Below are 18,531 nucleotides of genomic sequence, written 5' to 3'. Positions count from 1 at the left end.
CAGATTGCTGTTTGTATGAATGACCTTTTAAAATGAAATGTCTATTTTATTTATGCTGTGCCTTTGAGAAGCACCCTGTTAAATGTGAAAAGGGAAACTTATTTTGTAAATGAATGTATATCTTACATGCCAGATGTAAGTTTTCGGTTCAATATAGTGTTTAACTCCCCCATCGTTCAATAATGACCTTTTTGCAAATCCTGTATAGGCTTTATGCTGAACGTCACATGAGCAAACAGGAAAACAGGTCTTATCACATCTGCTTGTTGTAGAACAGCAGTACAAACTGACGATTATATCTATGGACTTTTAAGGTAATCAGCTAACCTGGTTAGTTATGTTTATTGTTGGCATTTTATTAAATTTTAATATCCTTTTTTTTCTAATTTCTAATATTAGTGAGAAGAAGAAAAATTAAAAACTTAGATATCAGTTAGATATCAATCTGCATATGCGATGGACATTGGTTATGCTCATCTTTGGTAGCTCCTCTGAGGGCATCTCGAGTAAAACAGCTCTATATTTAACATAGCACATACAAAAGACCAAGCCGGAGCCGATGCAACCTGTTTTACAGAATATGTTGGCTGCGCATTGCTGACGGGAATCAGGATCCTAAATGATTAGAGCTGATGAGATATAAACCAGACAGAAAGAAGGGTACTTCACAAATTCATTTGCCCATATAATCTAAGCTATTAAGGTTAAACGTATTTGGCTTGCTGTCTGCAGTGGAGGAGCTCAAGGAAGCCGCTTCAACTCTAGCTTCGATATATCCCCCAGTGGGACTACTAATGCTTGAAAGATGAGTCTGGTGGAGTTTAGGAAGATGGCAAAATTATTTTGTGTAAGTTGGGGAGGTGGAGGGATGCCAAAAAACCGGATGCAGGAGCAAGGTGAGCGGCTGCTTATATGCTCCGGACTATAAATGAAAGATTAGATGGGCTCATTCCTCCCGTAAATTACATTTAGGAACTTGCACTTGTTAAATAAACTTAAGCCACTCTTTTATAATGTGGAGAGATCCTGCAGAAAGAATGCAATACGTAAGTAAAATGCTTTCTGAATGATATTTCATATTGTCTTGAGCTGAAGTCATAATAATGATAAATCCGCACACACGGACTCGTGGGGCTTTGGGTTTTAAAAAATATTAGATGAACCAAATGAAATGTCAACAACAGAAATTGCTTTCCCTGTCACTCATTCTACAAAAGAACATGAACTATGAACTATCACTGTGAAATGATGTCATTTCCTATTCCACACATTCCATGCAGAGACCCCCCAACTTGTCATTCCTGGTTTTCCTCTTCTCTGTTACAGTGCTGGATTCTAATACATTATAAAACACCCGACTGAAAACATCAAACACTCTGTCAATGCTGGAGACAGTGCTGTCCAATTCTAAAACTATGAATTATTCAGAAGCCGAGGGGATCAAACCAAATCTGTCGCTGTCACTCAGGTGCTGCTTCTGCTTAAGCGTGTCAGGTATGTGGCAGCTCGAGGTGTTAACAACTCACCTTGTCTCACAAACGTCTGGCTGGTGTCAAGGAGGATGTCACAGCCCTCCACGATCATGCGCTCAATAGCCAGGTTCTTACGGATGTTTTCTGTGTCACTCACTTCATCGTGCATCACCCTGGAACAATGCGAACATGACACTTGTGTCACAAATGAAAATGTGAAAAAATACTTTTTGCCACTTCGATAAGAAGTGTCAGGATGTAAGTAGCACTTAAAAGAGTAAGTGTAACGTATTTACAACTACTGTACTACATAATGCCCATGTTAAAAACAGTCAGAGGGGAAATCATAAGCTAAAGTTATTTGCAAGCACTGTCTGCATTGTTTTGACATAGTATTCACTAAAGGAATTCAAAGTGTGATGCACTGTATGTATATAAATGCATGATTAAAAAGGAATTCTGATGATCATCAACTGTTGCCATGATCAATATGTCCCTTTCAATTAATTTTCATTGCTTTTCTACAGCCGAATAAGCGCAGTGTTATTTGCAGCAGGCAAATAGTGCTGTTTTGTAAATAGGGCAAAATCTGTAATGATTTTACACAGAAAGGGGCACGTTTGTGCTGAGAAAAATTACTTAATACTATTGGCACAATGCTATTTCGATGCATTAAAGGGACAGTTCACCCAAAAAGTTAAGATTCTATAATTATTTACCCTCATGTCGTTCTAAATCTGTATGATTTCCCCCTCCCCCCATACAATTGAAGTCAATGGTAACCAACAAATAGCATTCTTCAAAATATCTTATTTTGTGTTCAGCAGAAATATTCATACAGGTTTAGAACGACATTAATTTGAGTAAATGATGACAGAATTTTCATTTTTGAACCATCCCTTATGGTTATTGTGGTGGTTAGGGAAAAAGAAAAAGGTTTTCTGCACTGAAATACAATGTGCAACTTTTTAGAGAATTCACCTCAGGGTGCTTTTCTCACCTGGAGAGTTCCTCCAATTTGGACTTGGCAAATTCTAGACTTTTCCTTTCCACATGCTCATGAGGTGTATGAGCCAGTAGCTCATGGAGAGTGATGATATAACGAGGGATCTGTCAATCAATCGTACAAAGAGAGAAACACTGTAAAGAGTGAAAGTGTACAAAGAAAGTGGAGAAAATCTGCGCCCACAGAATGTCGGTCCATCAATCAACCAAGATATAAACATCCTTCGCTCCATATCTGTTCGTTACTTACATATTGTGGCTGATTTGATAATGCTTTCATCCAAGAGTCTAGTACTTTCAACTCCATTTAATTCTACAGATTTGACCCCAAAATTACCTTTAAAGAAGTCTACAGATTCTGTCTGGAAGCTGATTGCCTCAAATGTTTGAGGAATTGAGATACATCAGGCTTCCACAAGTGATAAATGAGGCTCTTTATAAGGGTGTTAGAAGAGTTCGCTCAAATGGTTTATGGAAAACACATTTCTTGTTTGTAGAAACACAAGCAGGCAATTCCCAGTGGCAGTTCAAATGAATTGAACAAATCAAGCTCTTCAGTGATCAGGCTAGAATTAAATAAGACACTAATGAGAGTACGAGAGCAGCACCTGAAACATGGGGTACGTGAGGAAGGTTTCCAGCATCCTCCCCTCACACGCAGCGTTTGATTCATACTGCTTCAGGAGTTTGTCAAAGTCCCGGTTCTGCTTGCAGTTGGCCAGAACCTGAAGACTGTACTGGTGGTTCCTCACGAACTCCTGATAGATGTTGAGCATTGGCAGCAAGATATCAAAGAGATCCGCTAAAAAGGAGAAAACAAAGTCAAAGTCATTAAAAATGGATTCTTTTATTCACAGCAGCGCTTGAAAATGCTTATCTGGGGTTTAGGATGTTGGCGGGTTTTTTGTCTGGCTACCATTGTTGTTCTATGCGTGTCTGTATACGGTGAGATAGGAGAAAACCAGGCGTCACTGACGGGTTTGATTGAGATGCTGTGCGTCAGCGGAAACGGCTTGTCCTTGATGTTAGTGTCACCCTGCAATGTGCTGTCTTTGTCGGTGGGATGTTCTGAATAGCTTTTCCTGAGTGTGGTAATTAGCTTTCTGAGAGATAAAACGTACCGATCATGACATACCTAGAACCAGTGTAGGCCAGTTTGCTATCCTTGCCTTCAATCCTTGATGGAATATTTCATGCAGAAACATGATTGTCTCACTGATGACAAAAAGAAGAAGAAGAAGAAGAAGAGTATATCAATACAACAGCCCATTCAAAATAATGAGTTAAATATCACACAAATCTGATAATTTCATGGTACCAGGGTAAAAACTTGACATTCACTTTGTGCCAAAGGCAAATAAAAGAAAAAAATTCTCACCAGTAAGCACATTGTTGTATTTTGATTCTAGTTAGGTTAAACTCCATTTTTAAAACATCTGTAGGATGTTTTATTAAGGTTTCAAAATAACATAATCAGTACATCTGAATGAGATTCTTTCAAAATCAAAAAAATACAACCAGTCCACATTACATTAGGAACATTATTTGTTCTAATTATGATAACTATACATTTAATATATATATATATATATATATATATATATATATATATATATATATATATATATATATATATATATATATATATATATATATCTAATAAGAATGATGATCATCTACTAAAAATGGCAGGTGTCATCTTCTAAATGACTTGAGGGTATGGCAAAAAAAATTACTTTGAACCCTGGTAATATTACTTACTATTTCTGTGTTGCAGAAGAATGTGGATGAATTGTCCAAACCAACATGCAAACAAGCTGTCACACCATGCAGTGATTATGTGTCAACGCTCAGGCTCTCTTGTATATATATTTTTTAACCCAAGTTCATTGGGAAAACGTGCCTGTTGTTAATGCAAAATATTGCATTGCCTCTTGCACATTTTGCTGCACTTTCAAAGTAAAATGTCTGTTTAGTGGCACTAAAAGAGTGTTCAGTTAAATCCATATCAGGATGAATGTGAATCTGGCAACATCTTATTATGCTGGTTGTTGTATATCGCGGCAGTTCAGAAATTAAATGTCCAGTGAGTGGTTGCGTTCGAAAATAACATACCACCTACAGTACACTAAACCTTCCCCTAAACCTAACTGGTAGTGAAAAGCAAAAGCAAACGTGATATTAAAAACACATTTTCTGAAGCAACCATACCATTTTAGCTTACTTGCGCAAGTCTTTGAACTCTTTTATCATGACTTGAGTTTCACTGGATTCATACCCAAGTGTTCTGTATCGCAATGTTCGCAATGCAATGTTTACTACATCAGTAGAGCTGGTTATGCAATGCAAACGTCACAATGTATTTGTTTTAAAAGAAAATGCACTACGGTAAAAGAGTTTTGAGGACATAGCATGGTATTGTGCAAGGCACCACAATAAAATATATATTTATTAATCAATAACACAATTTTTTAGAAGTCGTCTGCTTCAGAGATAAAAAAAAAATATTTAGTGTATTTTGATGAGCTGAATTTTATTGAAAACTGATTTGCTACTGTTTCCAAGATATTTAACTTTTTACATTGTACGTCTATGTATATTGTGTAGATGGTACCGGGCACCTGTCCTCCTGTTTATGTAACACTTTAAAGAGCAGCAAAGAGTTATAAAAAAATCTAATTTACTAAGAAACAAAAGGCAAAAAACTATTATGTACATAGTTTAGTCATATTCAGAGTCTACTCAGAGCTTCTTCTCTTGTCTCTGGTCTCCATTAAATGGACTACCTCTTGTCACTATCCAGCAGTCTGCAAGCATTGATGGGCTCCATTTGAAGTTATCTGCACTGTTCACACAAGCACACGGCATCTCTACTCACTTTGGCTAAACAGAAATGTGACCGTTTCAAAATCAAACACTGACAATGAGAGAGCAATTTTAAGAGTCATTTTTGTTCTCATTGACCCAGAATTAGTAAAGTTTGACTACATTTATTTCAGAAGAAATGTGGCTGTAGACAAGAGTAATCTGCCCCTGTAATCATGATGTGTGTGAAAAGGAATAAAGGTTGTTGGTGTATTACTGCCCCTAGTGCATGGGTGTCAAAATCGGTTATCCTGCAGAATTCAACTCCAACACTATCAGCTAATAAAGGTCATGCAAGTGTGTTGGAGCTGGTTGGAGATGGCTATTTCTCAATTCCAAGAACAGACTTGCCACTTCATTTCTAACAGTTCGATTCTCTCAAGTCTGCATTCAATGCATCTTCCATATCAGTTCACACAAGAACGCAAGATCGCATATTGAGAAAACGGACAAAATTTGCAGGGTTTTGTCCCTCCAGGAGCAGGACTGGACACCTCTACTCTAGTGTTGATTTCAGCTGAAACTGAAGTGAATTGTATGAATTGGAACATTTTTGGAGTTTTGCAAAAATGCAGGTAAAGGCACGTTTTTCTAATGAGCATATGTTGATTTTTCAAGTGTTCAAAAGCCCTATTCGCACTGCATGGATTAGTATTATCTGGGGAACTCGTGTGATTTAGAAATTAGCACAGGAAACAAAAACCTTGAAAAAATTATATACGACCCCACCAAATCACAGAGATCCCGATTCGCGCGGGACTAATGTTATCACAGGACCTCAGTGTTCGGCGAAATATGGTAGGTCATTTGCGGGGGAATTTTTACTTTACAAATGACAGACATGGCCGATTCGCACGGGATTAATATCACAGACAACCTAACAATTGCAATAATTACTCATTTCTAGAGGTCACCAGCACCAGGTAATACTAATCCCGTGCGAATAGGGCTAACGCCACAGAAACCAAATTACGCACCTGTTAAGGAAGATGCTACTGACATCATCGTGGCTTATAGGTGGTTTTTTGGAGCTGGCAGCCATTCTGAGCGGCCTCAGGAAGCAGTTGACCAGAATAGAAAGCTGATGGACGTACTCAGTCTCAGCCTCCACCATGTTGAAGACGATCTGGTTTCTTTTCCTCATGCTCTCAGCATGAGGAGAACAAATGTAGTCCTGCACAATAATCTTCCACTTCCTTCTACACAGCCACCCTCGCATGAAGCTCTGGACCTACAGAGAGAAAGCGTGAGTTGTTTTAGTGTATCTTTGGGATTATTATTTGTGGACACTGTTTGTCCTGTTTGAATGATGATGAGATGCACAATAACAGAAACTGAAAAACTTCTGATCCTTATTTTATTAATTTCTCAAACCAATAGCCTTGGTAAAATGTTCAACAAGCCCATATGGCTGCATTGTTTAGATGTCCACATACTTCTGGCGATGTATTATATACAAAAGAGCTTATAACGAAGTTCTTTACCTTTTTGATTTTTTTTATATCAGGATCCTCATCTTCCTGGTATACGTGGTAGGGACGCATTCTTTCCTTAGTTTTGTTCAAGGCTACAATCTTTAAGAGAGAACAAAATACAACATGACTGGGCCTTACAATGTACAGAACATGTGAGAAGGTACATTAGAGATAACTGTCAAGACAATTGGGCTGCAAATGGTCTCTGTGAGTATAATTTGACAACTCAGATAATGCTCGTGTATTTAGCGCTCATCATTCTCAATGAATAATCAACGTGTCATAAATTTGGGTCATGGAGACCCTGTGTGGGTGCTGGCACATCAGATAACCATCTGAACTTCCTCTACATGGACAATTTCCTTCCTTCATTCAACAGCCTTCATCAAAAAGCTCTCTCACCAAGCCTTTATCAGGCATTTACTCTGGATGCAAATAGGTTAAATGCCCCGCAGGGTATCTCCCAGTATGTGTGGTCCGCAGACCGCAGTCACAAGCTAAAGACTTCAGCTTATTGAAGTGCTATTGTACACTCTAGATACGGGTAATTATCATGTTTGTCATTTTTTCTTTATTTATTAAGTGTTAGTTTGGATTTGAAAAAGTGTAATCCATCTAATCTGAAGGTTATCATCACTACTCTTTGCTTTAAGAGGATGATGTTTCCTTAATCTGGTTTTGTGATCTTATAACATGTAACATTTATCAGTATGTTATTTCATTTTTTACAACAATAATAAATTATACTGAGTTTCTGTTACAAAAAGAATCGCACACGAAAATCCAGCATTTACACGGCTTTATGTTATCGATACAAATGTTTTTCGACAATATGGGGATGTGAGTCGTAGTAGTTCTTAAAACAATGTATTTGTTTTATTTTCTCCTTATAAAATATTAATTACTCACAATACAGATGTTTCTGTTTAAAACAACAAAGCATTGCTTTTATGGCTTCATCATTTATTCATAGAAAAATACTACTGATATAATCGTTACACTACAACAAAAGTGTATATTCATTTCTATTATTCACCAGACAAATGCAAAGAAATAGCACAAGAAAAACAAAACCATGCAATAACAATGAGAGAGAGAGAGAGAGAGAGAGAGAGAGAGAGAGAGAGAGAGAGAGAGAGAGAGAGAGAGATCCCTTCCTCTGACATTGACCAGTAAGGATAATGAGCTTAATTAAGATTACACATTCCTTGTTGCTTTGTATTGATTTATACTCTGAATCATGTGTTCACACTGGCCCTGCAAAGTCAATAATGGGGCATAATTCTTGTCCCTATGGCGACTGGGCCAATGGGGAGGATAATTCCCTGGTAACACAACTAGGGAACAGATAAGGTGCAGAGCCTGAGAGATGCTCTGTGGCACACTGGGATTGAATGTGTTGCTGGTAACCTTAATCACAAAAAGAAATACTCCTGGAAAACGCAATGTGCGAAAAGTAAACCTACAGTAAAACTCCATATCAGGATTGTGTCACTCTGTGTAAGTCACAAATGCTTTTAGTACACAGGATCATTCTGTAATGGTGACATTTTGGAGACCTGCGCTGTTATTAGATTAATGGGATCTAGAGTGGTTCACTGATTCATAAAATTGGACCACACATCAGAAAACAGCCCATTAAACAGCACAGCTCAAGCATATACGTTACCTCAGCTTTGAGCCTCTCAATCTCGGTGTCTTGGTCTTCCAGTTGTGTGCGGAGCTGATTGGCTGCCACCTTCTCGGTCTCCACAATCTGCACCAGGTGGATGTACTTCTGCATAAGAACCTCACGCTCAATGATGATGTCAGAGTAGCTGAGATGAAAATGACAGGGTTACTTTATGAGATCTCAGAAGTAGGAGTTTATGTATGCCAGTGTTCATTTTGGCCTCAACAATAAAAATGGTCAGTTGAGGTAACTGCCACTATCGGCAAATGATCGTCACTGGCGAGCCAAATTGGTCAAGTGGGTGGAGCTTGACCTAGAACAGCTTCATCTCTGTGGATCTAAGAGGTGGAATTAGGGTTAGGGATTAGGATTGATGTTAGGGTTTTGGTGTGGTTGGACCTTCTCCAACGATTATGTCCAGAGAGCGGGAGCTGGCCGTCAATCTCCACCCGTTGGCTCTCCAGTGAGCAGCCTCTCACTATCGGGCAACCGCTGTATTTGTTGTCACTATATATTCACTTGATCATGTGTTTTTCCCAACGATACTGTCGCATCTAGCTGGATTACATTTAGATTAGGTTTTGTAAAAAATTGCAAGAATGAAGCTGATTTATTTATTTTTTTAAACATCAGCATGGGTTGAAAATGATAAACAGCTTACCACCATCACTTTCCAGTAAAGGTGTTTTTATGACATTATTGCTGTTTTGGATTTAAATTATAGCTTTAAATTATAAATTCCTGATATAACTGGGAAAAAACATTTTGTTGTAACTTTTTAAAATGTGAAAAAAATAAAATTTAAATTAAAAATTAGATTTAAAAAAACTTGAAAAAAATGCCACCAAAATATGATGCAAAAAAAACCAAGACATTTATCATTTGATGTTTTAGGGCCTAAGTACAAATGTGTTTATGGGGCACTGTCTCTTTGATTGTCCATGATTTACTTCCAGTTACATTTAAGTGAACAATGTCAGCCTGTTTGTCCAATGTGGCCTGTCCAGATGTTCACAGGCACATCTGCCCATGGGTAACCCATTAATCCGTTAGATTCAGCCCATCACCCCAGTGACGCAACACAAATGTACACTGTGGGAGGCTTGAGTATAAATCTGTATAGGGAATATAAATCTCTGGTGTGTCAGCAAGTGAGTGCTTTAAATCTCAGGGGGTTGTGTTTCTGCAGAATATCGTGTGTGTGTGTGTGTGTGTGTGTAAGTTGCTAACAACAACACGCCTTTATCATAACATCATAAATCACCCCATCCCCCCTCCCCCACTCAGACATAAAACTGTATTTGTTTTGTTGTTGAAGATGAAGAGTATACTTATTATAGTAAAGAGTAACATTTATTCACAACTGTTAATAAGCCATTTGTAGGAACTCACTGAGTTTGTTTGAGCAGCCAGTGACATAAGTTTGGGTATTCCCATGGTAAATGTTCAAAAACAATTGTCATGGTGTCATGTCGAAATTTTTATTTCAACCCAGGATCCCTCTGTGGTTATACACACTCTCTCTCTCTCTCTCTCTCTCTCTCTCTCTCTCTCTCTCTCTCTCTCTCTCTCTCTCTCTCTCTCTCTCTCTCTCTCTCTCTCTCTCTCTCCTCTCTCTCTCTCTCTCTCTCTCTCTCTCTCTCTCTCTCTCTCTCTCTCTCTCTCTCTCTCTCTCTCTCTCTCTCTCACACACACACACACGCGCGCACGCGCACACACGCACACACGCACACACACACACACACTCTTCCCCTTCTTTTCTGCATTTCACCTCTGTTCTAGTTTTCTAATAAACCTGGCATTGTATACTTTAAAATTGTTGGTTCTGTGACACAATATAAATAAATATTTTTTTTTAGTGACAATCAAATAAACTTGTTGTTCCTCTTTTGAAGTCACTTTAGATCAAATAATCTGGTCAATTTAATAAAGAAAACTGTGCCATTGTCTTAGAAATGCTTGCATCTTTTTTTCAGAGGCATTCTATTGTTAACAATTACAAAATTGCAAAGTACAGCAACAAATAATATGGATGAATAAAATAAATAAAGAAATAAGCTTAAATAAAGAAATAAAGAACATGAAGGGGGAGATAAAAGAAGTGAAATAAAAATGTATTTAAAAATAAATTAATTAACCGCATGCACAAACTAAAAGAAAACTGTCCCACTAGACTTATACTTGCATAATGAAGTTACAAAAAGTTGTAACGTCCTAAAAAAAACGTATCTTGCCTAGGGCACTAAGTGAGATGAGACTGGTGCGCCCTCAAAAACCAAGAAAATTTGTTCAAGACGCTTCTGGCAACAGTGTTTCCACACTCTGAAATTACAGCTTAATATTTAGCCTTGCTCTAAGGCAGATCTGAGATGCAACAAATAAAGCAGTTTAAGCTTTCTTTAGAGATTTGCCTCTCGGAGATGAGATATAAAACAAAGTTTTATGTTAGGCTGCACGTCTGAGCACCAAGGAAAGAGGAATACCAGTGCTGTCAACCTCAGTGCGGCTTATTTGTTGCTGTGCTGCTCTGTAGTGACAGGGATAAATGCACAATGCGCTTGACTTAACCCGCTCTGATGTGTCTCTTTCTTGTTATGATGATTTTATTCTTTCAGCTTGAGAGCAAAGCTTCTTTAGCACTGCAAAATATTATCCTTGACTGAGCAGGATAAAAAAAAATATGTATATATATATACACAGTGTCGCACTAGTACCTGGCCTGCAGGATGGCCTCCACCCATTCATCACAGTCTGACTCCTCCTCCGTCCGCAGTTCCAGAGGTTTCTGTCCATCATGCCCAAAGATGACAAGGAAATAATGCTGAAACAATAGACAGGTGGAAACACATTAAGAAGTTAGCAGACCTATAAAAGCCTGTGTGTGTTTTGAATCTATATCCTGAACGTCAATCTGTACTAAAGGCACTTTCCACAAATAGTGAGCTTTGGTTTCCCATTTTAAAACATTAGAGGTATGTTGTTGTTTTTTTTGTCATAAAAACGATTATATATGTTAAATAAACTATTATCTAACATAAAAGTAACTTAGCATTGCTAAGCTGTTTTAAACTAAACAGATGTCTTTGTTCTGTCTACTTATAGTTAGTAGAATGTCTAAAGTGGAACCTACAATTTTAAGTAACTTTGCAACTACATCTCATAAGAGTGTTATAGTAGCTAGACTGTTGGGTTATGGTAAGGTGTTAGGGTTTGGGTTAGTAGAATAAGTTGACTTTTAGTTGCTAAGTTGGGGGACCATCAAAATCTAATGAGAGTTAGTTGACATAGTTACAAAGTTACTTATAGTTAGTAGAATGTCTAAAGTGGACTACCGAAAGAAAGTGTAACCAAATATTTTTGCCTCACCTAAGATGAATTAACTGTATCCAATTACAGACACGTGAGCAAAAGTGAGAGAGATGCATTTAATTCAGATAAAGTACCTCGTACCTCCAGATCTACATTTTGAGGTGATCATTCCTCATAGTAACACAGGTTGTTATATTAAGGTTAAAGTGTGAGAATTAAACTCTGCAAGTCAATAAAAGCGCACAGCTCTGACAAACCACTGCGCATCACCCAAACAAGTTACTGACTGACAGCTTACAGCTTGGTCAAACAATAATGTCATAATCTTGAGATCATTTTTACATTTAAAGGACAAGTTCGGTATTGTACACTTAAAGCCCTGTTTACACATCGTATCTGATGAAATAGAACGGTTAAGATTAAAATTTGGACACATGCTCCTGTCCCGAGAATTTTTTGGTTTATTTCGTTTAAAACACATTAAACTTTCTTTTACAAAGACGTGAAACTCGCCGAGTGGTCAGGGGTGTTCACTGGTACGCTCACTCAAAAATCGCTGAAAAATATGCATTCCAACAGGTTTTATCGTAGTTTTTGTCCAACTCCATCGAGTTGTATTGGATTCGCTGTGTGAGGTAACGTTACGGTATTACTCCGCCGCGGGAAACGGAAATGGGTTTGTTTGTATGCTTTTTGTAGTCTTATGCAGTCGCGGACGCGGTATCGTAGGAACCGCTGTATTATTCAGACCGCGAAAGAGCTTTTTGGGCGATTTCTTTCGACCTCCAGCGAAGTCCTCATTAGTAAATGTAGACCGCAGACACGGTGATCAGCTTTCTGCAGAACCTCAACAGGTGTGCTCACATCCAACCCCAGAAATAATTCTAGCCACAACTTTAGCCTTTCTGGATTGTTGAAAGGAAGTCTGAGACAACTTGTTTTGCCACGAATCTTCCCGCAATTCGGAACTGCACAAATTCGCCCCATTATTAGCTGTCTGTTTCTAATGCTTTCAATGAAGACAGCGATCTTCTGCTTCTTCTGTGTATATGTGGTTAGTTACCATAGACAGTAGTTAGTTACACAGAATACCGTGGTTACACATATACCGTGGTTTACTTGCAATGGGCAAAGGTGCATTATCGCCACCAACTGAAGACTCCAGCCGAGTGTCTATTATTCAAGCTCTCAACGGAAGAATCACGGATGTGACGCGTTTGGAAAAATAGGTCCACAGTTTTACAACTAGCCTGATGGTAAAACACCTGTTGGAATGCATCTTTTTCAGCGATTTTTGAGTGAGCATACCAGTGAACACCCTGACCACTCGGTGAGTTTCACGTCTTTGTAAACGAAAGTTTAATGTGTTTTAGGAAGGAATGTTCCAGTGCACATAGAAAACCATTGTGGGGTGGGGGTGAAGCGAAATAAACCTAAAATTCTCGGGACAGGAGCATGTGTCCAAATTTTAATCTTAACCGTTCTATTTCATCAGATACGATCTGAAAACAGGGCTTTAAGTGTAAAATACCGAACTTGTCCTTTAATTTAAAATTTACCACATTTTGCACATCCTTCTTAATATCCAGTTTTACCCTTTTAAAAATATAAATGTTCAGTGCATTTGTCAAACTCAAACTTCATCCTTTTTACCAAGTTATTTTAAGAAACATCTGATTTAATTAATATTAATAAATTAAATTTCTTTTCTTTTTTTCAAAAAAATGCAGGGGAAAAAAAGAATAGTAAATTAATTAGCTCATATATTATTTACCTTAACCTCTTCCTGGGGACAAACTGACTGGCCAGTTTTAGACATTATTTTATATCTTATTTGTGTCTAAACTCTAAAATAAATTGTGCTGTGCCGACCAAAAGTAAAACATCCGCAAAAAGCCTGCATTTACATATTATTAACAAAGCACCTGCTCTTTATTACAAACTCATAGAAACATCCACGCCGTGCAGCACACAGATGCTGACAAGCACTGTGAAATAAAATAGGAACAGGGTTATGAGAGTCTGAGCACTGTGTGGCTTGAGGCCATTGGCAAGGCAAATAAACACATGCAGCCGCTTAACAGCAGGTGCGAGAGGAATTGAATCAGCTATTGTCATAATGACCTGAGGGGAAAATGCTAGTTGGCATGTGTGCGTTCATAGTGATATTAAGTTGCTTCACAAGCTTTAAAATGTCACATACAGGACAATGAAACTGAAACAGACCACCATCAATTTTTAGTACGATGTAGGGCCTCCTTTTGCAGCCAATACAGCATCCATTTGCCTTGAGAATGACTAGAGAGAGAGATTTTGAGCCATTCCTCTTCCTGAACAGTGGCCAAGTCACTACATGATCCTGGTGGAGGAAAACGTTTTCTGACTTGCTCCTCCAAAACACCCCAAAGTGGCTCAAAAAATGTTCAGATGTGGTGACTGTGAAGGCCACTGTTTTCAACTTCACTTTCAGGTTCATCAAACCATTCTGTCACAAGTCTTGCTGTGTGTATTGGTGCATTATCATGCTGATACATGGAACCCCCTTCAGGGTACAATGTTTGAACCAGTACATGATCCCCCAGAATGGTTCGGTAGTCCTTGGCAATGACACCATCAAGCACAGTAGGGATTGGGAATGCTGCGATATTGCGGCCCAAACATCACTGATCCACCCTGTGCTTCACTCTGGGCACACAACGGTCCGGGTATTAAGACTCTTTTGGGATTCTCTGAACGTTAACTCCCACAGATGTGGGAAAGACAGTGAAGGTGGATATCATCAGAAAAACATACATGTTTCGCATTGTCCAAGGTTTGCACTGCTGGCACAGATGAAACAGATATTTTTCATTGGCACGAGTGACCAAATCTTTGCCTATAGCAGCCCAACCATGAATCTTGTGAATTGACCATGAAAATATAACTCTGTGGAGCTCCAGACAAACACTTTTGGTGGAAAAAGGAGAGTCGAGGTGCGCGTTTAATTTGTGGGTTTTATGCTTTTTGGATACAATCCGGGTTCATTCCTGACATCCCTTCAAGACAGCTTCCTCTTGCGTTGACAGTTACTCCTGTTGAATGCGGTTCGTCCTGCGTGATGGTATGCCGAAATTACCCTCGATATAGCCCTTGATACACCACAAAGACTGGCTGTCCTGACCACAGATGCACCAGCGAGACACGCACCAACAATTTGTCTCTTTTGAAATCTGATATGTCTCCCATTATGTTGTGTGGATTCCAATATTGTATGTATAGCTGTGCTATTGCTCGGCTAATTCAACCTTCTTACTCTGATGGAATGTAAAATCACTGAAGGTCCAGGCGTGAAACCCCCAACACTATATTGGCAAGTGTTTCAGTTTCATTGTCCATCCCCTATACATTTTATTGCAGAATCGTTGTGTTTACACTTTTTTTTTCCTACACTTAGAGCCAAGTATAGGAAGTAAGACAAAAAATAACAAATATGTAAAAAAGAAATGAATGAGTGGGGATATGTAATAAACAAAATAAAGAAACAATTCAAAAATAGAATAGAATAGAAATAAAAGTCTATACATTCAATCAGATTCAGAAGACCCTGCAAAATGGGACAGCTCCTTACCACCAGGGTCTGGACTCTTTCCTCTACCAAATAATAAACAACATCAAAGTAAAAAGCAACTACCGGTAGGTTCTTGTTTAATAGTGGAGTGAACTATTACTGCAATCTTGTGCATCCATACCAAGTGAGGTTTGGCCTTTTGCAGACAGTGAAATTCACCATCACTTACTCTAACGGTATTTAACTGACACTAAGAGACACTAGAGAAACTAATCACAGCCTAAATGCATGAAAGCTGATCATTTCCATCCCTTGGTGCCTGAATTAGCATACACTTAGAATCCAGTGGGAACATAAGCCCAAGATATATACAGAAGATAATTATCGTTATGCATATAAATGCAAAGGTTGAGGGGTCAGAAAGCGGAACATATTGCATTTGTTTGTGTATCTGACGTTTACATTTATTTCACATCTGCAGCCGACACTAATGAAACAAGCTTCAACAGCTGGTCATGCAACAAGAAACACAGCAAAATCCTTGAGTTATCACTGGATTCGCGAGAAGGAGACAAAACACAGTGCAAATATTTGAGTCAGTTTGAGATAGCTGTCAGTGATATACTGTTAAGAACTGCTTGTGTGTCAGCCTGTTTACATGTGCATATTCATCCATTATATATGTACACACATATAAGTGTAAAACCAGTTGAAGTCAAGTTCAAGGGATTAAGCGTTCAGCGTTTTCTAGTACAGACAGGCATGAGAGGCCTTATGTAACCCTCCCTCGATCTATTTACAGTCTCCCAGGCTGACTGGATGTCCTCCTGCACTCCTCTCTTGGCGTTTTAAGTTGCATGTAAACAGAAGGATAAAATCAGCACCAGGTAGACTTATGATTTCCCGATACATACTCAAAACCGAGATAGCTTTGTAAACTATTGGTAAACCTAGCAGAACTTACTTAAATATTCGAATGTACTCATGGACCCTTTTCACAGACCCTAATGATGCATGTACACAAGTATTGACATCATAAATCTAGTTTTTATTTATTTATTTACATTTTTTAAAGTTCATTTATAACACTATAGTTGGTGTTTTCTTATACCTTGGCATTCCTTTTCAGACAACTAGTTAACGCTGCTGTGTGGATGTTTCAGCTGAGGAGGGAGTGACGGTATCTTTCTCTCTTCTGACCAATGTAATCAATCTCTCTATATTTTTCCTCTTTTGAAAAGTAATAGAAACACTCATGTGGAAGTTTTCTTTTGATATGGGGGCAAATGGGAATGCAAAAATGATATTTGTTGTAGTTTCCATTCACCACTATTGAAGTTTACCCAACTATGATGACTTCCAATGATCAGAAACCATGACAACAAACTAGGCCATAACCAGTAACCTATGGCAAACAGAAAAGCAGGAAAATGGGGAGTAAAGGAAGAAGGAACAGAACACAGAGAATCAATGAAATACAAACTAAAAGTCCATTAAACAGAACATCTGACACATGTTAACTGATATAGTTAACTAATGTAAACAAATGAAACCTTATTGTAAAGCGTTACTGAACATTAAAACCTTAAACAGCTGAAGAACTCTACTTTTTTTCCCCAAGCAATGGAGTAAAGAGTCTGTAAGCAGCCTTGTTGATAGGAAGAGATAAAAACAAAGTCAAAACAAAAACACAGACATCAGAGTTAATACAGAACACAATATTACATCTCTGCAATCATAAGCCCCGGAGCATCTTTTAAACGGTCTTGCAAGGCTCTTGTGTACTGACACATCCTGCAATAAAAGGAAGCAAGTCATTTGCTCAAACTCCTAACATTTACTAAGGAAGGCAATCAGATTTTTCACAAAAAGAAGATTCAGAAATTAAATCAACTTCTGTAAATGAAAAATGGCCTGACAACACAAAGCATATTTATTATTATTGCATTTAACAGTAATAGTTATTTAGTAATACATAAACGCGATGAAAAACACACACTAATAACTGCATAACATAAGTTTGTCATTTTCAAAGGTGAAAAAAAAGAATGAAAATAAAAGTACTGGAAACATAATCTTTGCAGATATACATTGATAAGATCACCATTTATTTAGCATTAGTGTGTTTATGAATTTATGTTTTATAAGTTATATTATAGGAGTGTAGTTTTCATTTTGCATTTTGTAATGAAAATAATTAATTATATTAAATAATAATTGAAAAAAAAATATTTAGAAAATATGAGGATACGCTGAAACAAAGATCTTTCTGTTGTGGTGGAGCCAGAGAAGGTAATAATCAGAACTACTGGCCTGAGTAGCAAGCAGAAAAGAAAGGAAAACTTTTTTGACGTTGAAATGTAAAAATGTGCGCAAGAACACAAAATAAGCCAGAAGAAATTAATACTGTGTCACAGTTCTGGCAACTCCACTAAAAATCTACAGTATTCATGTTGATCATAGATACGTTTAGATAACATTCTGCTTAGATGTAAGGCCAAACCATAACTTTGCAAAAAAAAAGACTGTTATACTACAGAGCCAAATATTCTCTTTGAACAAAAGAAATGAAAATAGAGTGGAGAAACAGCCCACACTGATACTGACCTAGTAAACTAAATCATCGGCGCTCTCCCCCTTTACACGCATGAGCTCATTTCATTGCAGCTGCGAATGGACCGGTGACCCTTCCACTATGCCGGTCTTTCCCCATGTAATGGTCTGACTGAAATACTTCCTAACCTATTTTCTAACACAAATCATACATTTTCGAAATGCTGTTGCCCTGCATGCCCTGAAGTGCTGAATTATATTAAGAGTGTCTGTTCTGGGCAGAGTGCTTATATGGAGGTGGTACACAAAAGTTGTGTCACAATTGAGAAGCTGCATTCTTCGAAGGACGCAGACTCCAAAGGCCATGCCTTCAAAGTCCAGGAAAGTCAGACCGAGCGTTGTTAAATGGATCGGTAGCTTACGGATAATTGTTCTTGTCATGTAGCAACTGTGATAGGTGCCGTTGATAAAGTTTGTACTGGACTTTTTTTGACAATTATCGTCAACCGTTTTTAAATGTTCACCACACTGCATACAAATGATATAATCAATAAGTTATGACAACAACATTTGTTTTTACATGGTTTTACCTCATTAAAACAAGCCATTTTCAAAGTTATATAATATTCAGCT

At 38.0% G+C, this 18,531-nt stretch overlaps 1 protein-coding gene across 8 annotated transcripts in view; it reads right to left on the bottom strand.

The window, feature by feature from the left end:
* The window catches only part of rasgrf2b (Ras protein-specific guanine nucleotide-releasing factor 2b), a 64,272-nt gene that overhangs the window by 27,942 nt on the left and 17,799 nt on the right, over nt 1-18,531 (bottom strand). For all 8 annotated transcript variants that reach the window (XM_079606104.1, XM_079606107.1, XM_079606105.1 and 5 more), the window contains exons 2-9: nt 11,204-11,310; nt 8,487-8,634; nt 6,827-6,916; nt 6,320-6,573; nt 3,613-3,692; nt 3,086-3,279; nt 2,473-2,582; nt 1,527-1,645 (exon numbers count right to left, since the gene is read on the bottom strand). In XM_079606104.1, the coding sequence (XP_079462230.1) occupies nt 1,527-1,645; nt 2,473-2,582; nt 3,086-3,279; nt 3,613-3,692; nt 6,320-6,573; nt 6,827-6,916; nt 8,487-8,634; nt 11,204-11,310 (1,102 nt within the window). The remainder of the gene's footprint in view (nt 1-1,526; nt 1,646-2,472; nt 2,583-3,085; nt 3,280-3,612; nt 3,693-6,319; nt 6,574-6,826; nt 6,917-8,486; nt 8,635-11,203; nt 11,311-18,531) is intronic.

This window comes from Phoxinus phoxinus (genome assembly GCF_949152265.1).
Source record: "Phoxinus phoxinus genome assembly, chromosome: 3".
NCBI classification, from domain to species: domain Eukaryota; kingdom Metazoa; phylum Chordata; class Actinopteri; order Cypriniformes; family Leuciscidae; genus Phoxinus; species Phoxinus phoxinus.
Note: the sequence above shows the minus strand (reverse complement) of the source record. Positions and strands in the feature narration are given on the sequence as shown.